The 25442-nt window shown below is 49.3% G+C and overlaps 1 protein-coding gene across 4 annotated transcripts in view; it reads left to right on the top strand.

Moving 5' to 3' along the window:
- Window positions 1-25442, top strand: part of DPF3 (double PHD fingers 3) — a 245264-nt gene that overhangs the window by 141470 nt on the left and 78352 nt on the right. For all 4 annotated transcript variants that reach the window (XR_004299571.1, XR_004299570.1, XM_032405499.1 and 1 more), the window contains exons 5-6: window positions 2714-2809; window positions 11094-11172. Coding sequence is in view for 2 of the 4 variants with exons in the window: in XM_032405499.1 (XP_032261390.1) it covers window positions 2714-2809; window positions 11094-11172 (175 nt within the window). In the remaining 2 variants the exon portion in view is untranslated. The remainder of the gene's footprint in view (window positions 1-2713; window positions 2810-11093; window positions 11173-25442) is intronic.

Genomic DNA, 25442 nt, shown 5'->3' with positions numbered 1-25442 from the left:
GTGTTTATTTTCCAGATAATGTCCTTGGACAGGGAATGCAAGTATGTTAGTGGGGGATCAGCTGCATCTTAGTTGGACCCCCGCCCTTGACTCCTCTGCACAGGGCGCCCCCTCTGCTTCCTGAGCCCTGAAGGCGCGCTTTGTTTGTTAGGGACTCCTGGCTCCCTGGTTATGTAGAGAGGCTTCTGGGTATCAGGGCCACGTTGTCGCAGGAAATGCAAACACACTGGGGTGGCTGCTATCACATTGGAGGCCGGGGGCACAGACTAGGGGTTCTCAAGACGCAGGGAGACCAATGGGAAAGGGAGGGAGAAGTCCCTTTACTTCTGAACCTTGAGGCCATGCGGTGGGCACTGCTGGAGACTAGCTCAGTCACCTTCACCAGGTTTTCACTTCCCACCCGGGGTCCGTATTGCAGGTCACAAATACTTGCATGATAAAAAATGAGAGTGGAGTCAGGTTGTACGGCAGGCCAGAGGCCATGACCTTTAAATTCGAGGCCCTTGGAACTCACCATGATTAAATGACTTCAAGACCCAGAAGTGGGCGAGATAGCTGTTTGAACGGCACCAACAGTCATAACAACAACACCTCATATTTATACAGCATCTTTTCACTGAAGTCTGCAGAGTGTTCGACTTGTCATCATCTTGCCTGACTTTCACTTGTGTTCCCACCTATGGTTCAGGAAGCCAAGGTGCAGAGAGCCTAGGAGGCTCGATGGGGAGGTGGGCCAGCGTTTCCTGGCTATGGGCCAGAGGGCGTGTCTAGCAGATCGCACTACTCTGTTAGATGGCTGTGGTCCGCCCAGAAACCCCTGCGTGCTGTCAGCTGATGGCTTCCCAAGTAAGCCAAGTAGAGAAGCTGGAGGGGAATTTATAAGACCTGTTTTGAGTTCCGTGTGAGGATTTGTAATCAGCAATGTCCTGACTCCCGTGATTGGGAAAGAACTCTGACAAGAAAGCAGTGGGAGAAGGTCCCTGGAAACTCACTCCTGGGCTTCCTGCTTGGAGGACAGGCCAGGGGCATTGTCTGGGAGGCCACTTGAACAGTGATGATGATGCCACATGTCGGTACAGAGTGTGCTGCTTCTAAGCCTTTTCATAGCTTGTGTCATTGTCACGCCATCACAAGCATGGGTGGATGCTAATGCGCGCTGTTATCCAGTATAATATGGTGCCTGCCCTCCTTTCTAGCCTCTTCTTATTCCAATCTCTCCCTGAGTCACTGAGCTCTAGTCACCCTGGCCTCTTTCTGCAATGTGGACAAGCCATGTCCTTTCACTGCCTGTGGGAGCTTGCTCATGCTGTTCCCTCTGCCTAGAACACTTTTCCTCCCTCCTTGCCCTTGGTCCCCATTCCCAAGGCTAGACTTTGCTCATCCTTTACATCTCAACTCACTTGGGTTACTTCATCAGGTAAGCCTTTCCTGACCCTCAGATTAGGTAAAATTCCCTCTAATAGCCTCTCGTAGCAGCTTGCACTTGCCTGTCACTGTGTTTATGGCAGTTGTAACTATATGGTTGTGGATGTTACTTGAATCTGTCCTCCCTTCATTATACTGTAGAGTCCTTTTAGGGCAAGGACTGTAGTCATTCTGTGGCTTGTCTAGCACAGTGCCTGCCATATAGTCAGCACTAAACAAATGTTTGTTGATTGAATGAATAAATGAATTCCTATTTTATAATTGGGGAAACTGAGGCATGAAGAGATAATGACTCACCCAGGGTTGCACAGTGAGTCCATAAAGGGCTCCTGACATGGAGTCTGGTGAATTCCATGCCCCCCTTCTCCTTATCCCACTTTTAGTCTGGGGAGCTGGGTCCTCTGCCACAATCTTTTATTTCGCCCTTAAACCTAGAGGTACACACCTTACCTGCCCTCCCCTCCCTGCAAAGGGAGTGAAGTGTTCAGGTCCCTACAGGAAGGGTCTACTATCTTCTTCTACTTCTATCTTCAGACACATGGCTGAGAAATGACCAGGAAACTCTGAGCTGATGAACCTGACTTGGCTTTGGCCATGGATTCACTGTATGACCTTGGGCGATTACAATTGTTTTTAGCCTCAGTTTATTCACCTGTAAAATGGAAACTGGATTCTCTGCTGCTGTGTGAATCACAGATCTGTTGGAGAGAGATAATTAAATTCATGATCTTTAAGCTTCATTACAAGTAATGTGCTGTAATGAAAATCCATTTTTCTTAAAAAAAAAAAAACAACAATGGATGATTAAGAACCAACACATTAATGTCAAATTCTGGTCAGATGAACAGGAAGTTACTTGTTTTCATTAAACAGGGCAGGGTTCCAGAATGGCAGAGAAAAGAAGAACGCATTTTCATATTTAGGAACAGAAGGAAAATTACATTAAAAATGTAGGTTTTGAAAAACATCTTGGGTCCACGTAGAAAAGCACCCCTACCAGAGTAGTCTCTTCTTAGAAAATGTTTTTTTGGGTAAAAAGAGTTGAAAAAAGTCAGTGTTCTGGGAGGATCAGGCTGGACGGGACCCAGGGGTTTGAGAGGCTTGTTACCGCCAAGAGCTTGGACTCTGGGCAGACTTTTGGAGGCTCTGCTTCCCCAGCAATGGTCTTCACTTTGTTAAAACACAACAACAAAACAGACCTCCCGCCCCTCCCTCAAATTACCTTCTGACGGCTTCCTCCTTTGCATTTTATTTCTCAACCCCTCTGTTTATTTTCTTGTCATTTCAGAGGGTTTTGGAAAATGATGAAAATGTAGAAGAAGGAAATGAAGAAGAAGATTTAGAAGAAGATATCCCCAAGCGCAAGAATAGGACCAGAGGACGGGTAAGCCGGGGATGCCATGAGGGAGGGAAGAGTTAAAGGAGGCTGAGGCTGGGAGAACAATTGGGCCCCAGACCCCAAGTCCCACCACATGACCTCTCATATCCATGGTCTCCCTTGAAGAATACTCAGAAAGGAAGAACTCCAGAAGAGCTCTGGTCCCAGGTGATAGCCTGTAAGAGTTTAGAGCTGGCCAGAGGGAGAAGAAGAGGGAAAGGGTGCCCTGAGGGGACAGTGAGGGTCCTGGGAGGGTTGCGGTGGGGGTCCAGGGAGGGTGGGGGAGGAGGAGAATGTGACTGTTGTACCCATTACTTGGTCTTGAAAGAAGCCTGCATTTTCCTGTCCCTGGGGCTGCCCCAGAAAGACCTGCTTTGGGGTGTGCTTCACTAGGCAGAGAGTAGGATCACTCTGGGAGAGTGTGGGGGGCCACAGCTAGTGGTTTCCAAGTGGGTAGGGCATGGGCTTTTGGTGTGGGCTCCGGATGTGGCAAGAGGAGGCCAGAAGCCTGGGGTGTGGCAAGGGGAAATCCATGGTGGAAGTTATACAACTTATGGGAGCGGGCCTTGAGGGGAGGGACCCAAGCCTGAGCAGTGCTCTGAGGCATGCGGGTTGCTCCTCCAGAGTCCTCATGTCCAAGCCCAGGGGGCTTTTGGTGGTCACCCTCAGGGGTCTGCAAGGGCATCTGACAATAATAATGAGGTGGAGAGGGACCTCCAGGGGTACGCTTGCTTGGCGTCTAGAGAATTAGGTTTGGGCCTTCTGGCTCCTTCAGGCTCTAGGCAGGACCTTTACCCCTCTTCTCCATGGGTGCTTGCAGGTAGTTTGGGTCCAGGGCTAATTGTGACCCGCCTCTCTATTCCTGTGCTGCTTGTACTTAAGTATCCATCAGAATCACCAGGAGAGCTTGTCGAAATGCAGATTCCCAGGACCCACTCCCAGAAGTTCTGATTTAGGAGGTCTAGGGTAGGGTCTAGAAAGCTGTATTATAAGCAAATAACCAGGTGACTGGTGTAAGTGGTGCAGTGCTGCCCACATTGAGCTCGGATGCTCTGACTTGTTGGCAGGGGCTGGCATTTCTCAGGCTGGGCAGGGCAGTCCTCTGACGCTTCATGCCTCTTATAGTGGCCAGCCAGCTTCAGCGATGAGCTTGTCTTATTTGTTCTTTACTCCCACTTTTTGTTGGTTTGTATATTCAGTTCTTGGGAGAATATCTGAAGGGAAGTCCTAGACATTTTATCATTTAACCTGCACATACCTCAATCTCTAACAAATAGCATTATTACAACCAATAAAAACAACAGCTCTTTTAATATCTACTCTCCAGTCCCTGATGATTTCCCTGGATTTTCTCAAAAATGCCTTTTTACAGTTGGCTTGTTTGAAACTTAAGCCTCTTTTATTCTAGGGCATACCTCTTCCCTGCTCTACCCCACCATGCACACACATGTTTTTTTCCCCATGCTATTTATCTGTTGAAGAACTTGGGTGGTTTGTCTTGCAGAATTCCCCACATTCTAGATTTGGTGGATGGGTGGTATTTAATGTATCCTCTTTATTTTCTGGAAACTGGTGGTTTGATTAGAGACTTGATTAGACTCAGGCTATTTGTTCATGTGTGTAATATTTTTTAGGGGAGGCAAGGACCTTTTCTGTGCCTCTTACTGCATCACATCAGAAGGTACATGTTGTCCAGCTGTTCTGCTCTCGGGGTGGGGTGGGGGCAATGGGTCAGTGGATTCAGGTGTTGTTAGCCTGATCTCTCCTTAAAAGGTTCCCCATCAAGTTTTCATCTAGCTGTTTCAGCAGCCGTCGATAATGCCTAGACTCATGACTTCATTGGGGCCCACAAAATAATGAATATCTAATTCCATCATTGGAGGAGGTTTTAGAATTTCTGGGCCTTTTGTGAACTCAAGAGCAGTGTGCCTCCAGGCCTGCTTCCATCCCGTCCCTCAGCGCAAACCAAAGTTACTCAGGTAGATTTCGGAGAATGGTCCTCTACATCTTCTCCACTCCCAACCTAAATCTAGATGATTGAACTCGGCAGTGCATGGTTGTGAGCTAGGTGTCTCCTCTGTAAGAACACAGCAGTGGTACTCACTGTGTACTGACTGGACACCAGGCCACGTGCTGGGGCTCTTTACAACAAGAGCTACACGTCAAGGGTGACGACTATGTACTTTGTCCTGCACTCTCGATTTCTGCCTGTTCCTTTGGCAGCCACTAGCCACATGTGGTGACCAAGCACTAAAAATTTTGCCAGGTCAAATTACAATGTGCTGTAAAGGTAAAATACACACCAGATTTCCAAGACTTAGTATGAAAAGAATGCAAAGCATCTCATTAATATTTTTTATATTGATTATGTACTGAAATGATAATAGTTTGAATACACTGGGTTGAATAAACTATATTATTAACATTCATTGTACCTGTTTCTCTTTTTACTCTTTTTGAAAAATGTGGTTACTAGAAAATTTAAAATGATGTGTGTGGCTCGCATTATGTTTCTGTGGCCAGCACTTCTTGTTTCATTCCCATATGTTGGTATTATTACTCCCAGAGAGATTACATAACTTGCTCAAGGTCATCTAACCTAGTAAAGAAGTCAGGATTCGAACGCAGGTCTGTGCTTTTGTCATGGAGTCATGCCTGGCCCAGTGCCTATCATGGGCTAAAGACCAGCTTGTTGAATGAATGACTGTGTTGGGAAATAAAGAAAAGCTATATTTCAACTTTGTGGGAGTTGAGAGAAGGTCTGAACACAGTGAGGGAGCTGGATGGAGCTTAGACTAGCTCAGGGCCTACCTGATGCTGGCCAAGGGCCAGCTGAATGGCTCTATGTTGGGTAGTGACATTGTGGACATGTCACCCATGGTGGGAGCCATGGGATGCTCTAGAAGGGCGTGAGTGGGCCTGCCTGTGCTGGAATACAGGCGTGAAGCTGCTTTACCCACAGCCTCAATTAAGCCACCCTTATAAGTGGTGTGTTCAGGCTGCTTCTGGTTCCTGGAGAGCATTTCTGTTGTCAGGACTGACAGGCAGCACCTCAATGTGTGGTCCCTGGACCGCAGCCTCGGGATCACCCAGGAGCTTGTCAGACACACAGGGCCCTGGACTCCACCCTAGACGGACCAAATTACCAAATTAGAGTCTGCACTTTGACAAGACCCCCAGGTGCTTTGTGCACTCATTGAGGAAGCCAGGGGTAAGGCAGTAATTCTAAGAACAAACAGCCTCTGCCCTGTTTGAACCATGAGTTCAAATCCAAGCTCCACTATTTACTAGACTTTGGGGGAATTATGTAACTGCATCATCTTGATCAAATTAAAGCAATATTCTGGGCCTCAGTTTTTCATCATGAAAATGGGAGTAATAATACCCAGCCAATTCTGAGTGTTTAGTAAAGGCTAAACATCGTTGAGAGGTTGCAAAGGGAACAGCTCTTGGAGTTTTTTTTTTTTTTTTTTAAAGATTTTATTTATTTATTTGAAAGAGAGAGCACGAGAGGGAAGAGGGTCAGAGGGAGAAGCAGACTCCCTGCTGAGCAGGGAGCCCGATGTGGGACTTGATCCTGGGACTCCAGGATCATGACCTGAGCCGAAGGCAGTCGCTTAACCAACTGAGCCACCCAGGTGCCCACAGCTCTTGGAGTTTTGACAGTGGCCATATCCTGAGGGGTGAGGGCAATTCAGACCCAACAATTAATAATTGTGTGTATGCTAACTTTAGCCCAAGGAATCCAAGCTCTTTAAAATTCATGAAATTCCTGGAAGTCATCCATGTGAGCATTATCAATCAGTCAATCAATCAATCAGGAACTATTTATTGATGCACTCTGGTGCAGTCCAGTGCTTCTCAAAGTGTAATGTGCATGTGAAGCACATGGTGATTTTGTTAAAGTGCAAATTCTAATGCAGTGGGTCTGGGGGTTGGGGGGAGGACTGAGAGTTTGTCTGGTTAACAAGCTCCCAGGTGATTCCAGCACTGCTGGTCTGAGGGCCACATTCTAAATAGCAAGGATGGGGAGCTATGGCTCTCAGGGGTTTTCTTTTTGGTCTCAGGAATTCTTTACTTAAAAATTACTGAGAGAGGCCCCCCAAAAAAGCTATTGTTCTGGTGGATTATAACTAGTGACACTTACCATATTAGAAATTAAAGCAGAAAAAAATGTTAATCTTCAGAATACACCAGCACACAGAGTGATGACATCATCATGTCAGGTAGCCTCTGGAAAACTCCACCGTGTACTTGTGAGAGAATGAAAGTGTAAAGTTTCGAGTAACATTCTATTACTATTTAGTACTGTGATGCAGACCCCCTGAAAGGGTCTCAAGGATCCCTGGGGATCCCTGGGCCATTACTTGAGAACAACTCTTATACAGGAACTAGCTCTCTGAGCCTGTCCGAGTCAAGGGTCTTTTAATTGCAAGAAACTCAACACTTCAGCAAAAATGGGGAGTATTTGAAAAGCTGCTGGGTCATTGCCCCAATTCGGTACAATCTTTGAAGTTTCAACCCTCAGGAAGGGCAAGAAAACGGCAGGCAGGGACTTAGGACTGGGATAGAATAAGGAACCTCGGCGGCTTGTGGCCTCTACTTCTTCCTTCTTTACTTTTTATCAGAAGACTGTATGGCCTGCTTCTCTGTGCCCTTGGCTCCATAGTTCCTGTATTGATGGGTTCCCAGCTCAAGTGCCCGTACTCACTGGAGTCATTGCCCCAAGTCCAAGTGCTTTGGAGGTAGAATCTGATTGGCCCAGCCTAGGTCATGTGACCACTTTTGAGCCAGCCAATCAACTGTGGCCAGTGGGGCCAGGCTACGTGGTATATAATCAAGGGTGTCTTGGCTTACCAGTGTCTGAATAGGTGAGGTGGGGTGGGGTGGGAGGAGTGAGGTGGGGTGGGGTGGGAGGAGTGGGGTGGGGTGGACAATTCTCAGAGAGGGAGGACTGGTTTCTTTTGGACAGTCAGCTTCAAAGTTTTACAGAATAGAGTCTGGAAACTTAGGTCCTGCTCCTTCTACTGACTCTGTGACTGTGGATAAGTCAGAAACCTCCTTAGAGCCTGTCTCATCAAGGGCCAAATGGGAATACTATTACTTTCTGTAACTCACGGTGTATGGTAGGAATGAGCTGAACTAATACATGTGAGAGAGCTTGGGATGCTGTGTGCCCAACATAGATCTAAGTGTTGGGCGTTCATAATAAAGTATGAAATGCCATCTTTGCTCTTAAGGACCTTGGGATTAAATTGAGGAGAAAATGCGAATGGCCATGATACAATTAGAAAACAGCAGGCTTCTGCCTGTGCACTAACTGAATGCAATAAAAGTTCAGAGGAGAGAGAAGAGATCAGCTTGGGCAAGAAGGGGAAGTAATTTATCGAGCACTTCCTGTGGATGTGGCGCTGTCCCCTGTGGTTTCACACACTGAGCGCGAACCCTCTCAGCAACTCTGCACTAACGGTGTTGCTGTGCCCATTTTACAGTTGAGAAAATGAAAACTTAAGAGAAGTAACTTGTCTACAGACACGTGGCTGGTGTTTAAACCTGTCTGAATTTAAAGCTGTGCTCTTTTTACTCCTCAGTACGGCAAGGGGAAAGCTCTTAGAGGAGTGGGATTTTAGTGGGGGGTTAAAGCATGCACCAGCGTGGGTGGCAGAGGAGAGGCTGGTCCATGACAGGGATCATAGCATGAGCATGAGGGGAACCTGATGGGACAGGCACTAGGTTGCTGTTGGATGTGTCAGTGGGTTTTAGATGGCAATAAATGAATGAGTGACCGACCATGGGCTCTGTCCTTCACTCCCTTGGTCTAATTGATCTGGGAGTCATGCAGGGTGGATTGGGAAGGGCAGTGCAGAGGTAGAACCCCAGCTGGTGGGTTCTTCAAGCAACTCAGGGTCAATGGATTAAAATGTGGAACAGAAGGAAAATGCAAAGCCTCAGATGGGCTTTGAAGGAAGAAACAACAGCGCTTGGCTGTAAAGAATGAAGGAGAAGAACCAAAGATGATGGACTCGCCGGCCGACCGATGGACCAATTGATTCAGCCAAAGTTTACTAAGTGTGTCTTAAGTGGCAGGCCCCGTACCAGGTTCTGAATATAGTGTGGCTCAAGTAGACGTTTTCCACCCCTTGTTGGGGAGACAGAAGATCAACAAGTACACCAACAACATGTATGATATAATGTCAGACCATGCTAAGTGCTGGGACCAAACACAAAGCCGGGCAAGGGAAAGAGAACGATGGAGAGGGTATGAGTGGATCTAGGTTGGTCAGGGAGGGCTTCTCTGAGGAGGTGATGTCTGAGCAAACTAGCGGGATTCTGAGTTTCCAAGTTTGAGCGATTCCGGGAGACTAGAGGAGTGCCACTGCTGCAGGAAGAGTCCCTTGCGTGTGCCCATTTTGCAATTGAGGAAACCAAGGTGCAGGGAGAGTGTGGAAGTGACTGGGCTGGTCAGCCCTGCAGAGTGCAATCCAACCCTGGCTCTCAGCCGGGCCCTCCCCCTCCCGCTGGCGGCTCCCCCAGGAGTGCGTGCTTCCAGGGCTTCTCCTCTTATCCCAGGCGGTATTTTTAGTCTCTCAGAGCCCCTTCCCCGCGTCTGCTGTTGGCTCGTCATTCTGCTTGACTTGCTTTCACCTGCTGCAGGCGGCTGTGACACGGCTGCGGGCTGCACACGTCAAGCTGTCCCTGGCTTCACCACGGGGGCGTGGGGGGGGGAGGGCAGCTGAGGGTGACTACCCTCCCCGTCCGTCGTCGTAGTCGTCGTGGGCAGGCGGGGAGGCCTGTCAGTGCCCGCTGGGGGACCGCAGCGTCTCACGGCTCCCCCTTCGGGTCAACTCGGAGCAGCGGGGGCGGGGCCGGGGGCGGGGCTGCTGGCTGTGGCGGGCTCGGCTGGGGGTGGGGAGGCAGAGAGGCTAAGCGGTGGGAGGGAGGTGGAATTTTGTAAATTGTTTTGGAGAGAGACAAGCTGAGGAGGTGGTGGAGGTGGTAGCTTGGCAGGTGGTGTTGATTGTGAAGAGTGCGTGTTTGGTGAGAGCGTGTGAACATCGCGGGCCTGGTGTACAGGCCTTTCCGCTGTGAAATCCCCAGTGAGTGTGTGTGCGTGCTTGTGCGTGCGTGCGTGTGTGTGTGTGTGTGTGTCAGCATCACAGGCCTTTTGGCCCTGAAGTCTCCAGGGCCACTTGTCCAGGCCCAGCCCCTGGGACTGCCCCATTCCCCCTGCACCCCAGGCGGCCGCCATGTTTTAGTTCTCACCTCTGTGACTCCTTCTCTGTCCCCAAAGACCTCAGCAGGCCCTTTCCCTGGTTGGGAGTTTACTGCTACTCATTACCAGAGAATGACCTGGAGGAGGCCAGGGTGCTACACACGTGACCACGTGGGACTTACAAAGGTTTAAAAATAAACCTTGCCCAGTTCTTGTAGTCACTGTCCCGGGCCTGCAGAGCTGCCAGCACCCTCTCTGGCTGTCCTCCTCTATCCTGGGAGGTGGAACTCCTCCCACCCCCACCCCAGGTTATGCTGGCTCTTTCTGGAGATGCACGCAGGGTGGTGGGATCAGGAGTCAGGCCCCTCGAGACTGTGAGGTGTCAAGGCCTTTGTCACTGGCGGGAGGCCTCAGCTGAAGCTCACCTCCAGGAGGAGCAGGGGAGAGGGGTGGGGGGTGCTCCCTGCCGTGCCCGGGCTCGTGCCCTAGACCGGATGCCAGGCCTGGCTGGCCCTTGAGAGACTTGAAGGGGACAGTGTGAGCCTGGGGCGAGAGCCCGGGGTGATGGTTGCTCCAGTCTGCCATCATCCGGTCAGCTGAGGGGAGCAGGGTGAGCTTCTCCATGTGGGGTCAGTGAAGCTAGGTGGCTAAGCAGCTGGAGGAGGAGGTCCGTGTGATAACCATAGAGTACAGAGATTGGGTAGATGTAGGCTTTGCAGTCAGACTGTTGTGAGTTTACGTCCTGGCTCCGCACTTAGTAGCGGAGTGACCCTGGGCAAGACTGCTGTTGCCTCAGTCTCCTGATCTGTAAAATGGAAATAACAGTAATACCTCTCTTGGAGTTGTGAACATTTAATGAGATGATGTGGGTGAGTAGCTGAGTGCTCTGGAGCAAGTTACCTGACCTCTCTGGGCCTGTTTCCAGGCCTGTAAAATGGGGTTGGTTATTGGTTCAAAGGCTGTGAGGAAGGCCGGATGAAGAGATGTAGGTGAAGTGCTCGGGGCCTCACAGAGTACGTGCTCAGGAGCCGCAGTGGCCCTCACCATAACAAGCATCGTGCTTCCTTGTCTCCCCAGGCCCGTGGCTCGGCAGGTGGCAGGAGGAGGCACGACGCGGCCTCTCAGGAAGACCATGACAAACCTTACGTCTGTGACAGTAAGTACGGCAGGTGCCGCCTTCCTGCCCCTGCCTCTGCCCCCAGCACCCCCTTCCCTGTGCTTCCCTGGCTGTTGCGCCCCCAGCCTCAGGCTCACTGGCTCCTCCTCTTGGGCCTGCGCCCCAGCTCGCACGCCTGCCGCCTCAGCGAAGGAACCACCTCCTGTTGCTGCCTCCGCCGCCCCTCGCCCACCCAGGTGTTTGTGCATGGGGGGGGCAGCCAGGGAGGCCTTCTGCCTTTGGTGCCAGCCTCCTGTCTCCGGCAGCTCCTCCTCGGTGGCTTTCTCCTGGCTCTCTCTCTCTCTCTGTCTCTGTCTCCTGAAGATTCATCCTCTATTTCTTTCTCTGTTTCAGAGAGTTACAAACAAAAGCATAACTCAAAATCCTCCGACAAAGGTACTTGGCTCCTCTGGCTTTTCATGTTTCCCTTTCATTTCCCTCTCTCTCTCCTGTCCTAGGTAGGGCAAGTTAGGAATCTTTCTCTGACTTAGCTTAATAAATGGCCCTCGATCCATCTCCAGCCTTTCTTGCTTGCTTCAGAGGTATCTCTTGGACAAGGACTGCCTGGCTCCTGGGTCTAGGTGGTGTGGACAGAGCTGGGGAGGGAGGAGCTGGAGAGTGGGGCGGGTAGCAGGGCCAGTGGGTGTAGCTCCAGAACCTTCAGCTTTCGGAGGGATTGCTATCAGCTCAGATGCTGTTGTCTTTCTCACCTACCAGAGCGTTGGGTGGTGGGTTGAAAATCCTTGCCCTAATTATCTCTCACTGTATGGGGCGCCATCTGCTCATTCCACAGCAGGGACCGCCCTAGAAACCACCTCCCTGACCATCTTCCCCTCGTGTCTTCTCCCCTCCGAGGACGCAGAGCTGGGCCATGGGAGAAGGGCAGCGAGGGGGCTCAGGCAGGGCCCTGGCACCGAGGTTCCTTCTGCCGGCATCTGGCAATGTGTGCGGTCTCTGTGGAAGCAGAGGGCGAGTGGGGGAGATGGGGCTCAGGGAGCACATTGGGAGTGGTGCCCTTTTCCTCCCTCTTCACTGGCCTCTTTTGATTTCAAAAAGTTATTCTGTGCCCGGTGGGGTGACAGCTGGTTGGAGAACATTTTGCTAGAAGAACTCAAACTCCATGACCCCCATTTGGCTGCTTAATACACCGTGCAGATGGCATTCCTGAGACAACTCTTGCAGGTAACATCTCCATCCCACAGCGGTTCTGTTTCAGGATGAGGAGGGAGCAGGGCATGGGGTCTGGTGTCTCTTGGTGATGTCAGGAGGTGCCTGCTTTGGCCTGGGTCTTGCCCTCCCGGAAGGGCCTCTGTTTTGTTCGGATGCACAGAAGCCCTAGCTGTGTGAGCCCTCTGGGGACTGGTTCTGGGCTGGGAAGGGTCCTTCTGACCCCCTCGGAGCAGGCTTTCCACCTGTGTATGGCTGGAGAAGCCCAGCCCTCAAGAAAGCCAACAGCTGCTTTGGGACCGGGGCATTGCCATTCGATTCCTCTTTTAAAAAGCTTTATTTTTGTGATGTGATTTTCTGCTCCCATAGCTAGTGGGATTACTTTTTGCTCCATCTCTTCAATTTTCATGGGATTTGCAGCCAATAGTCCTATATATTCCCAGACATAACCCCACGTGCCCTTCTTCACCCACCTCTCAGTTCCTCTCTTCACTCCTTTGTCTGCCGTCTGCCTCCTCACCTGTCACCTCCACGGAGCACCCTCTGTGGGTGTCCCTCTCTTGCCTGGCTCCCCTCTTGCTGCGCCAAGTGCTTGCATCACGCCCTCCCCCGCAGTTCCTGTGGCTGTGATTAGGGGCTCTTAGGACCATTGGCTCTTTTCCTGTCCCTGTCCCCACGGTCTCTTCCTCCTTCTGTTTACCCTGTGATGCTCAGGAGGCCTACACGAAGGCCTGATGTTGGCTTTCTGGAAGTCTCAGCAGCTGATTCCTTGGCTCTGCCCACACAGCCGCTGCCTCTGTTCTCCTCCCTCAGGGGACCAGGGTCCACCGTAGATTGCCCTTGTCTCTTCTGGCTCTTGTAGGAAATTGTGTGGCAGCTTGGTGATTAATAGACTTTATTTTTATCTGGTGCCCTTCAGACATGTGATCCTTTGGGATAGGGATGACCTTTGGAGAGGTCATGAGGCCCACCCTCCACCCCTGAACTGAGCAAGGAATGCTTTTAATAATCTCTAATGCATCCTAAGTAGAGAGGTGTCTGGTCACCTCCTTGAGTGTCCCCAGGGATGGTGTTACCATAAGCTACCCTTTCTTCCATGATTCCAACTGTGCTCTGAAGGATTGTTTTTCCTTAATAGGAGCTACATTTTTTTTTTCTCCTACAGGCCTCCTTATCTTTTGCGCATCTTTTCCCAACAAATGGGCACACTGAGCATTTTGTCTATTTTGGAGACGCTTTTCACGTCCCCTTGTATTCTTGGTTTATCTAGGGCCACATCCCATAACCTCTGTGATGGCCTGCTCTAAATTCCCTTCCAGGTTTACATTTAAGCTCAGCACTCCCACTGGAAGTAACACCAAGGCCAAGTAGCTCCAAGAGTAACAGACACATTTCCTTGTTTATTTTATACATCGGCTCTTAATAACAGCCCGTATCTGTAGAGAACAGAAGTACTTGGCCCACCCCTTGCCCTGTGCACCATGCCCATGACTTCCCATGCAGGGCCTGTCCTGACCCCATGCCTCGCCAGGTGCGTGCTCCTTTCTACTTAATGCATTTGATTATTCCTTCTTCCATAAATCACTCCGCATTTAGCCCTATTGAGTCTCAATAAAGAGATACAATAATATGTGACTTCAATATACAAGATTCAATAAAGGCAAATTTAAAGACATTGCCCTGTAGTTGAATTTCATCCTCTGCAGATTTGCAATCCCTGCCATTGTTGTGTTGTCTATGGTTTGATTTGCATAATCCCCACTCCATCTTTCAAGTTATTTATGAAAATATTAGGCCACCTTGTACCCCACCACCTCTTCTGGGTTTATATGTGGAGTAGTAATAGCTATCTTTCAGATGTGATTATGTTTAACCCTTCCTGGTTTATATTCCTAAATGTAGTTGTCCTATTATGTTCTTGGTCCAAGCATCCCTTTCAAGATGGGTGGTTGAAATATTATCTTAGCTGCTAACTTCAGGTGATAGATAGTTTGCCTGTTGCCTTTCATGGAGCCATCGAATTTATTCCATCTCAGAGAAATACTAAATCATCTGAACATAATTTATTTTTTACCCAATCTGTGGTGTGTGTGTACATGAATACTTCATTTTCCAGCACGTAACCAATCCCTATTAATTATCCTGAATGTTTACCAAGCTTAAGGATAAAAGTTTTGTTTCTTCTGTTTCAATGTCTTGCCAAAGAAAAGTGTTCATTATCCACAGAGCAACTGAATATGACTTTATGGGGAAGGCCGTCAGTGTTTGTCAAAGTGTGGACCTGTGCCATTTGCACAGAGAGAACCGAGATGCTTATTAAAATGTGATTCCCGGGCCTCATACCAGACCTCCTGCATCAGAACCACGGGGAGCAGACCCAGGAACCTGCATTTTTTTTGAGAGCTCCTCAGGGGAATTACTTCTGAATACTGACTTTTGAGAGTGACTGGTCTACTTCATTCAAATTTGAAGGCTTCTGGCCTCTAACTGTTCAGCCTTTTTATTATTCCCTGCTTTTGGCATCTGGAAGTTCTAGAGTCTTCAGGAGTTCTCCACGCCAACTGCCATAGGCTTGCTTCACTGTTTCAGTTGGTCTCTTTAGCATCTTTCCTTTCTCGTTTTTTTTTTTTTCCCCAGCATTGATCTCAAACTCAGCAGTCCCATATAAAACTCAGCAATCCAGCACTTGGCCTTAATTTACTTAATAGCTTTAAATCCTAACAGTGTCATTAGCCCCCTTTTAGAGGTGGGATGATAACTGGAGACAGATGTATGAAAGCAGTCCTTGGGTCGGGCTACTGGGATGTTTTAAAAATCATTCTAAATGTTTATCTCTTCTCTCTCCAACTGCTCCCAACCCTGAATTTTCTATTAGCATCACTGGGACTGACTCTGGATGAGACCCACTTTGCCATTGTCTTTGTGCAGGAAGCATCACAGGGGAGAAGATGGGGGTGGTGGGGTGATATTCAGCGGGGGGAGAGAGGGAGAACATGGTGTCTCTAAGCAGCAGCCATTTAGGGGGAAGCCAAGCCCCCCTTTACCCCTTTGCTGGGCACAATGGAAGTGAAGTTTTTTTTTTTTTCCCCTTCCCATTTTTCTTTTTTCTTCTGTTTTTTTTTTTTTTTAAAGATTTTAAAAATTTAATTGAGAGAGTGAGAGAGGGGACACACAGGGGGGGGGGGGGGGGCAGAGGGAGAGGGAGAAGCAGGCTCCCTGCTGAGCGGGGCTCCATCCAGGGACCTGGGGATCATGACCTGAGCCAAAGGCAGACACTTACCCGTCCGAGCCACCCAGGCGCCCATTCCCAGTTTTTTCTTTAAAAATTTTTTTTAAAAATTAAGTTTATTTTACTGTGGAAAGAATACTTAACCATCTACCTTCTTAATACATTTTTTTAGTGTACAATATCTATTGCTAACATAGGCACAATGCCGTGCAGCCGATCTGTAGGGTTTATTCATCCTGCTCCACTGAAACGTTATGCCCATTGGTTAGTGATTTCGTAACTCCCCTTCTCCACCAGCCTCCAGCAACCACCATTCCCCTCTCTGATGCCCCGAGGCTGACTATTTGGGCTACCTCACGTAAGTGGAATCAGGCAGCATTTGTTTGGCTGGGACTGGCTTATTTCACTCAGCATAACATCCTCGAGATTCATTCATGTTGTTGCATATTGAAGGATTCCTTCTTTTTAAAAGCTGAAGGATATTCCATTGTATGTTTCTACCAAATTTTCGTTATCAGTTCATCTGTTAACAGACAGTTAGGTTGTTTGCACATCTTGGCTATTGCGAATAGTGCTGCAATGAACATGGGAGTGCTATTATTTCTTTGAGATCCCGATTTCAATTCTTTTGGACAAATACCCAGAAGTGGGATTGCTGGATCCTATGGCAATCCTATTTTTAGTTTTTTGAGGAAGCTTCATACTATTTTCCAGAGCAGCCGCACCATTTTGCATTCCCACCAGCAGTGTACAAGTGTTCCAGTTTCTCCACAGCCTTGCCAACCCTTGTCTTTTGTTCCCAGCTTTTTCTGATCACGGTGATAACGCCTGCTCATGGTGCTTACAGTGTGCAGAGCACAGTGCCGAGCACATTACGTACGTTGTCTCTGTAAATCCTCACAATAACCTTGAGAGGCGGGGACAATTGACCTCACTTTAGTATGAAGAAACCGAGGTGCAGAGAGGTGAGGGGACTTGTCCACACATCCTGCGGGTGAAATATGGCCTCCTACCCTGGAGTGTGGCTGTCCTGAGAGTTGAGGAAAAAACATGTTTTAAAAGTGAATTAGGGGCACCTGGGTGGCACAGTCAGTTAAGCGTCTGACTCTTGGTTTTGGCTCACGTCATGATCTCAGGATTGTGAGATGGAGCCCCGCGTTGGGCTCTGCACTCAGCCTGGAGTCTGCTTAAGAGTCTTTCTCTCGGGGCACCTGGGTGGCTCAGTCGTTAAGCGTCTGCCTTCGGCTCAGGTCATGATCCCAGGGTCCTGGGATCGAGCCCCGCATTGGGCTCCCTGCTCCGCGGGAAGCCTGCTTCTCTCTCCCACTCCCCCTGCTTGTGTTCCCTCTTTCGCTGTGTCTCTCTCTGTCAAAAAAAAAAAAAAAAAAAAAAAGAGTCTCTCTCTCTCCTTCTGCCCCTCCCCACCTCAAATAAATAAGTCTTTAAAGGTGAATTAATGGGGTGCCTGAGTGGCTCAGTCGGTTGAGTGTCTGACTCTTGATTTTGGCTCAGGTCATGATTTCAGGATTGTGAGATTGAGCCCCGAGTCGGCTCCTCACAGGGCATGGAGCCTGTTTAGGATTCTCTCCCTCCTCTCCCTCCACCCACCCTCTCTCCCTGTCTCTAAAAAAAACCAGAAGTGAATTAATGATCGCATACATCTCATTTATGAGGTGAAGCCATGTCCACTGTTAACAGATGGCTTCTAGGCGTCAGGCTGGCAAGCTGGAGTCAGTGGAATGGAATAGATTATATACTTTTAAACCTTTTACATTTAAATCTATTAAAATCACCCCCCCAAACTGGGGCATTAGGGTGGATTAGTGACAAAAGGCAAATAGACATGATCAAAGCCCTCCCGGGAGCATGACTCACCTCTGAGTCATGTCGGGTATTCACACATCAGGAGTGGGTGCTCTCAACTCAGCCTCCATATCAGTAAAAACTTTGTTCTCCACCACCCTCACCCCACAGGCATGTATTTTTGATTGTGTGGTCCGTGACTGAAAACACGGCCACTTCACAGTATTACCTCCCTTTTAGAAATTCAGTGGGGGTGTAACTATGTCCAAATGGGGCAGTGTCAGAATAGGGTTTGGGGTTCCTTCCTGCTCTTCTTGATGGTGGAATCCTGGAGGGAGAAGGGTATGGGATGAAAAGCAAAGAGTCTGGGGGTCTGGTCCTGGCTCTACCCTTCAGGAGCTATGACGTCACTTTCCTGATTTGTCAATGAGGGGGCTCCTTTCTTGAGTGTCTAGACCTCCCCCATCAGCACCCCTTCCCCACACCATGGGCTCCTTTCTTCTCAGGCAGTGGCTTAACAATGAGGCTCTTCTCCCTGGAGATAAGATGTCGGGCCCCCATGTTACAGGCTGAGAGGGCCTGTGGGCTGGACGGACTGGTGTATGGGGCAGACGCAGCTTGTACCCAAGGTAGTCTCACAAAATCTGCTTGATCTCAACTTCCTAAAATTACTCAGGATTCCCCCATACCTCAGTGTACAGGAGAATCAGATGACTATTGCAGTCTTATTAAAAAAAAAAATGGTTTTTTTGAGGGCATTAAGGCCCCACATTCTCTAAGACTCATGTGCTTTTAGCTTCGAGCTGCAGTGGAAAAGCCAATAATGCGGCCTTCAGGCTGGCTGCCCTTGTCACTGAAGGGAAGCCGGGCTCATCACTCAGTTGTCCGTGCTATTATCTTGCAGGTCCTTGCATGGGGTGCGGCGGGGGAGGGTGGGAATGGCTCTGTGCCCCAGAAACTTGATTTGTGGAGCAGGGCCTGTGGCATGGGATTGATCCCTGGAGATGGAGTGCATTTGTGACAGCGAAGCTGGGTCTGTTTAAATATTTAAATGCCATCCTGTTGTGGACACCGGAAGCACCCAGCAGGGCTGGCCGCAGGCAGGGCTGAAGAGAAGCTGCAGTCTGTCCCTGCTCCCCGCACACGTGCATCTCTCCCCTTTGCTCCTGCTGCCTGCCCTCCCCTCCCTGGCCTACACCTCTGGCTCTCAAGCACTTGGTTTGCCTTTTCTGAGCTGTAACCCACGGCCTCCTGAATTATTTTGTCCTCCAGTCAGAGCTGGTTCTCAGCTAGCTGTTCCTGAATGCAAACTTTGTGGCAAGTAATTCCTACCAAGATGTAGAGGACCGATAACAGGGTAGATATGAACATGTGTAGCAGTTTGCTTTTTTAAATAATTTTTTTCTATGGAAATGGTATATATTCATTGCAGAAAAATCAGAAATTACAGATATGCATAAAGGAAAAATAAAAATCACCCATAATCTTACTCCTGAGAGATAGCTTCCATTTTGGTTTTGTATACCATTTGAGGATTCTGTCCGTCTCTGTCTCTTTCTACACACACACACATACACACACACACACACGCACGTATGCACACCATGGTACAGACCATTTTAACCCATGCCCTCACTCAACAGTACATGGGAAGCATCACTCCAGGTCGGTAAAAACATGTTTATGACATTTGAGAGCCATACGGTGTTCTATCACGTGGGCACGCCCCAGTTTGCTCAAGCTGTGTTCCAGTTGTTGGACATTTAGACGGTTTAAAGTTTGTTCACTATTGCAAACAATATTGCGGCTGTATCTTCGCATAATGCTTTCGTGATTTCCTAGGGGTGGAATTGTGAGGTCAAAGGGCCTGGTACACAGCCTTTGATGTCTCTTACTTCAAGTCGCGGTGGGGGGTAAGGGAAGTAGGCAGCAAGGTCCGTGCTGCCCAGGTGAGAGAGAAAGCTCGGTGAAGAGGGACATGCACTGACTTCGGAGTGAGAAAAAGCTGAGGTCAAATTGTGGTTCTGTCACTTGTTAGCTGGTTATCTGGGGCATTTTTGAAAAAAATCATTTTGCTGCTGGGAGGCTCCATGTCCTCAGGTGTGGAGTGGGGATGGTGCATGGTTGGGAAAGGCACGTGTGATAATGTATATAAAAATGTTTGCACCTGGGTTGTGCTTAATGACTGTTTCTTCCTCCTTCACCTGTTCCTTATTTCCTCTATCTCCAATAGAGTTGGAAAGATAAGGCCGATATCACAGAGATAACACCCCGCCAAGCATATTTCATTGAGTAGATAGCACTGTCGGGATTCAGGGGAGGGAGTGGTTGGGGGGCAGGAGCCGGTGTGTCAGAGGTGCTTCCCTAGGAGGCCAAGCAGATCTCCAGTGAATTAGTATTGAATTGACTTTATTCTCCAGGGATGGAGGGGTATGTGTGGGAGTTGGTGGTGGTGGGCCGGTGAGGTAGTAATAGTAATAGCATAAGTTCGTTGTCTTATATTATGGACCTAGAATGTTCTATGGGTTTTATCTATATTAATTCTTTAACCCTCACAGAAGTGCCATGAGACCAATGGTACGATCATCTCCAACCTACAGATAAGGAGACTGGGGAGGAGAGGCGTTAATTAACTTTCTTGAGGTCACACAGCAAAAAATGGCAGAGACAGGATTTGATCCCAGTCAGCAATGCCTCCCTCCCTCCCCTGCAGTGTCTCCCACCTCTCCTGTCACTCACCTTTTCCTGGAATCTGCCTTACCTTGTATATACCTTTGTGTAGGCCACCTCCTGTCACATTGGATGATAGCAGTCTGTCTGTTCTTCAGGTTGGACTGTCAGCCTTTGGAAGGCAGGAAGTACACTACATTCATCCTGCATCCTAGCCCCAGCACTGTGGTTGCTCCCAAAATGTGGAGGAGTGTGGGATACACATAGCACGACAGGAGAGAGACCGCTTGGTCAGAGCAGAGCTTTGGGGTAGGAGGATTGGGGGGTACAGAGTTGGACAAGGGTACTGGGAATGCCAGGTTGATTTTCTTAGATGTTGGCCTGAATCGTCAGTGGTGAACATGATGATCCCAGACACATCTCTGGAAAGGTGTGTTCAGGGCAGAGAGCCTTAAGCCCAATGGCTGAGACGGAGATAGGAGAAGACATGAAGTCTGGATGGTGATGACAGCAGGGACAAAGTAGACAGGAACAACAGGAGAGACTTTATGAGTGAAAACCCTGCAGAACAGGATGTGGAGTCCAAGCGAGAGGGAGGAGCAACGATGGCTCTTGAAGTGTTGAGCTTGGGTCGTGGAGACACGAGGGAGGCTTAACTAGAATATTCTAGAGGAGGAGGTAATTTTGGAGAATGATGAAATTTTCACATAGGAGTGTGTGGAACTAGCAGGACATCCAGGCAGGAATATTTACCACATGCTACTGGACATTTGGTTCCCCAAAGGAAGTGAGGCACTTACAGGGATGCTGCAGGTGGATGGGGGTGTACCTCAGGGAAAGGCCAGCGAGACATACCAGATAGGTCGGGACTCACAAATAAAGCCCCATCTGCATCTGAGGCAGGGTTTATGGCAGATATTCACCCGGAGATCCTGAGGGAGAGCACACTAGCCACATTTCCAGATCTGGGGGCTGCCATACTTTATGGTCATAGGTCTAATTTTTTTAAATCTTTCTTTGTTTATTTTCTCCAGAAATGTTGACATTTATATTTATTATTTAAGTAATTTTAAATGTAGGATTAAAAAAAGGATTATATTTTGCCCTTTAAGTAAATTAAGGACACGCTAGTGTAGGACACACCAGAATAAGAAATGAAGATACCATCTCTGCAAAGGGGACGCCAGAAGATGGTTCTCAAGTCAGAAGTCCAGGATTTGCATCTTTGCTACGTCACTTCCTGGCTGTGACCTTGGACAAATCCCGAAACCTCTCTGAGCATTGCTTTCTTTTTGTGTCAAGTGAGGACAGTAAGATTAACCTTAGAGGGTTTCCAAGAGGGTTAAATGAGACCACGTGCAAAAACAATTAGCTCCCTGTCTGGTTCATAGTTGCGCTCAATAAATATTTATTTTCTTTATGCCAAGTCAGGAAAGTCCATATTTCGCACCTACCTTGGGTCCCCAGTTCTGTTCTGTGCACTGGCTGCCGGAGGTGTCAGGAGCCAGAGAAGCTGGCCAGCCCAGCTGATGGTGAGTGTTTGCTGTGTACCAGCCACTGTGCTGAGCACTTTACAAGGATGAGCTCATTCAGTTCTCATAACACCCATGTGAGATGGGAACTATTATCAGCTCCATTTTCCAGACCAGGAAACCCAGGTTTGGAGAGAGTAAGTAACTTGCCCAAGGTCACACAGCCAATTAGCGGACACAAGAAGGCAGATCCCAGAGTTTAACAGAGTTCTGCTACCCTGCTTCTCAGCAGGGCAGGAAAGAGTCCCACTAACACATTTAATGCTTTGGTTTTGGGAGTTTCTGCATTCTCTGCTGGGGATCCGAAATCAGGTTATATAGTATTTAGAAATGAAAAGCTTGTTGCTTATCTCCATTCTTCCTGTTTTTTAAAAACTGGAGTCACATTCATATACAGCAAATTCCTAAAATAAGCAGAATGCCCTCCCTCAATGAAGATACAGGATTTGTGGATCCCTGGCATTTGATAGATCCTGTCTCTGGACTCATTCCTCGTACATGGGTCAGTGCCAGGCCCCAAGGAATGTGGCTTTGAAAAATCAGGATGTTACATCCCACCCTTATTCCAGCCCCTGTGCTTCTATCCGGAAGAATTCAGTTTAAAATAAGCACCAAGTGTGGCCTGGAAGAAGAAACGAAGCCACAGGAAGGCAGCTGCTGACCTGGCTTGGTGAGGGGGAGGGGAGAGGGATGTAGGCAGCCCTGGGTGGATCCTAAGGCCGGGAGCTTACATTGGTTTTCTATCAGAGTCCAGGGACTAATTCATTCAGGAGGCATACAGGCCTCAGAGAGCCCAGAGAAAACAGAGAATGATGAAGTGCTAGAATCAAAGGACTTCAAGATTATTTGATTCAATTGTCCTATTTTACAGATGGGGAAACCAAGGCCCAGAGAAGTATGGGGTTTGTCCAAGGGTGCATAGCTGGTTAGTAGGAGAGCCACGGCCAGACACCAGGTCTCCCAAAGGCCACCCACGCGTCTGGCCTCTGGACTTCCAGGCCAGGAGGAGAAGCCCATGGGGCCTTGCCCAAGAGGAGCTTCTTGGTGCCTAGACACTGCAGGACCTGGGCTACTCTCATCATTTGAGCTCAGTGGAGCCATGGTTGGCTCTTTGGGTAAGGCCTAGGCATTTAAAATAGTCATAGGGATTAATACTCCACCATGAGTATGCAAGTCTGACCTGGGGGATTTTTGAAGTATCCCCTGAGTTTTATCCCAAACTGAGTCATGCAGGGCTTTTCTCACTTGGGGCTTCTCTGGGGGACTGGTTGTAGGCATTCCTCCATCCTCCACATGGTTCTGCAGAGAGAAGTCAGGAAGGTGTGGGGAGCCCCAAACGTCTATGACCCAGTCTGGTAGGGTATGATCCTTTTGTCAAAATGGCCTCCTTTTGTATCTGTCCTGGGCCCACTGGGACATAGGATTCTACTCAGAAGGGCTGAAGGGAAGAGAATTAGATGACAAAATGATTAAGGAGGTGTGGGCAGGATAGAAATGGCGAAAGGGAGAGGGGGAGCCCTTCCATCTTGAGTGCCAAGGGGCAGGGGGAGGACACATGGTGCCCAGGACGGGGGGGGGGGAGTACCTGTACCAGCATGCTGCCCAAGCAGGGAGGGCAGGGCACAAATCCCCATCTTCCCCTTCTCACCCCCCATTCTCCTGTCCCTGCCTCCCACTGGCCAAACGTCACCAGAGGCAGAGAGCAAGGGGCCATAGACACGTCAGCCCCGGGCACTGGGAGGAGTGTCCGGATGGAGAATAACGCATCTTTCAGTCACGTGCTTCAAAGTCAGACAGACCTGAGTTCAAATCCTGGCCCTGCCACTGAGGGAGTTGCTTCAGTGCCCTCAGACTCAGTTTCCTCATCTGTACAGTGGGGATGACCATCCTTATCTTGTGAGCTACTGTGAAATTCAGCGTAGGACCGTGTGCCTGCCTCACAGCCCGTAAGTGTGATGCTCTGGGGGCATCGGCAGCTGACAGGCACGGCTGGGTCGATTTTACAGATGAGGAAGTGGAGCTGCAGAGAGAGGGAAGTAGCCTCCTCGGGTTGGATGCAAGTGCCACGGGGCACAACTGGGAATGAGATGCAGCCCGGTGACTCCCGAGGCCCAGGCTTTGTCGTTGGACGCTCATCCCGTAATTGCTTTCAGTCTCTGGGAAACCACTGGCTCAGATACCCACTGTGTGCTCCAAGTTGGACTGATGAAAATGTGCCAGAGTCATTAAGTTATCAGTGGGGAAGGCGGCTGTCTCTCCCCTGCAGGAAGGATGCTGCTGTCTGCGGCAGCCGGCTTTGTTCATACAAACTGCCCCTGATTCTCCGCCCGCCACCCTGCCTCCTCCCCCTACCCTGCTCCCCCAGACAAGGAGTGAGTGGGGTAGGGTTGGAGCGGGGAGAGGGCTGCTGTAAATATTCTGGGGCAACACTGAAGGTATTCATAACTCCAGACAGGAGGTGCTACCTGGAGAATCCAGCTCTGGATGGGGAAGTGGGCGAGCACGATTTCTGCACCTTGACAGATGGATCCGCCCCAGGGGAAGGAGAGAGAGGAAGGCAAGCTGGACCTTCCTTACTGTCACAGCCGGTCCCCTCCGAGCGCCGTGCCAGGAACACAAATCCAGGTGCATACTTGCCAAGGGAAAAACAAGGGCCAAGGGCTGTGCCCAGGCCGGGCTGACCGGTCCCTGGGATGATGGCTTCAGAGGGCCAGGACACAAAAGAGCAGGCCCCGGGGATGGAGACCGGGGTGGGAGGATGGGGCGCAGCCCTCTCTGAATGCTTCAGCAGTCTTGGGGCTCGGTCTGATTCTGCACGACAGATCATTCCAGAGTGAGGTTGCTGACGTGATAAAGGGATAGCAGATGGTTCTAAGACTTTATTTTCAGAGTGTACTTTCCCCACCTTCTTTTTCTTGTGACTCCATCACCCCTGACCACAGAGGAGAAATGCTTAGCTACCCCCCTCCCCTTTTGGGTTTATTCCCTTTGCTTTGATGGCCATGGTGCTGATAAGAGCTGACAATGGCTGCCCCTCAGGACGAGCCAGGCACTGTTTTAAATGTGTTTCTTTCACAGACTCTCACGACGACGTGAGGCAGATGTGCTGTTGTGATCATCCCCATTTGCCACAGAGGATGCGGAGGCACAGAGAGGTTTAGCAATTCAGCCCAGATCACACAGGCAGTCAGTAGCAGACTAGGCAGGGCTTTGAGTCCAGGCGATTCCGATCCAGCCTACCCGCTTAGTCACCACCAAGAAACTGGTTCTCTGAAGGGTGGCGCTGAAATGCCCTGGCCAGACTTCCAAGGTTACTGCAGAGGGGCATTTTACTCCCAGCTCAGGGCTGCTTGGGTCCTGTGTTCCATGTGGCAGCTCCCATATATTGGGGCTGTGAGGTTGTTTGTTTCGAGTAACTTAGTCCCTGATCTCTGACCCCAGCCCTAACAGGTTTCCAGGACCAGATACACAATGTACGGGACCCGGTGCAAAATGAAAACGAGGGGCCCTTTGTTCAATATGTATTAAGAATTTCAAGATGGTGGTAGCAAAGCGTTAAGCCAAGTGTGGGGCCCTTCTGAGCATGGACGCTGTCTAAATGCATGGGTCCCACGCCCATGAAGCTGGTCTGTACGTATTTGGTGTGGCAGGGAGATATCATAAATAATGCTGGGTTTTTAAATAGTGCTGGGTTTTCCTTTTCTTCCAATCCAGTCAAAGTAGGATTTCCAAGGCATTTCTTTCCATCAAAATGTAGCAGTCTGATCCAGATACAGTTCCACCAAGATAAATCTTAGAAATCTTTTGTCCCTAGGATGAAGTCATTCAAAGGCCCAGTACTTGGCTTAGAAGCTTCATTTTGGGGTCAG

This window comes from Phoca vitulina, unplaced genomic scaffold (assembly GCF_004348235.1).
Source record: "Phoca vitulina isolate PV1807 unplaced genomic scaffold, GSC_HSeal_1.0 scaffold7, whole genome shotgun sequence".
Taxonomy (NCBI): domain Eukaryota; kingdom Metazoa; phylum Chordata; class Mammalia; order Carnivora; family Phocidae; genus Phoca; species Phoca vitulina.
The sequence above is the reverse complement of the archived record's forward strand: the minus strand, read 5'-3'. Positions and strand labels throughout refer to the sequence as shown.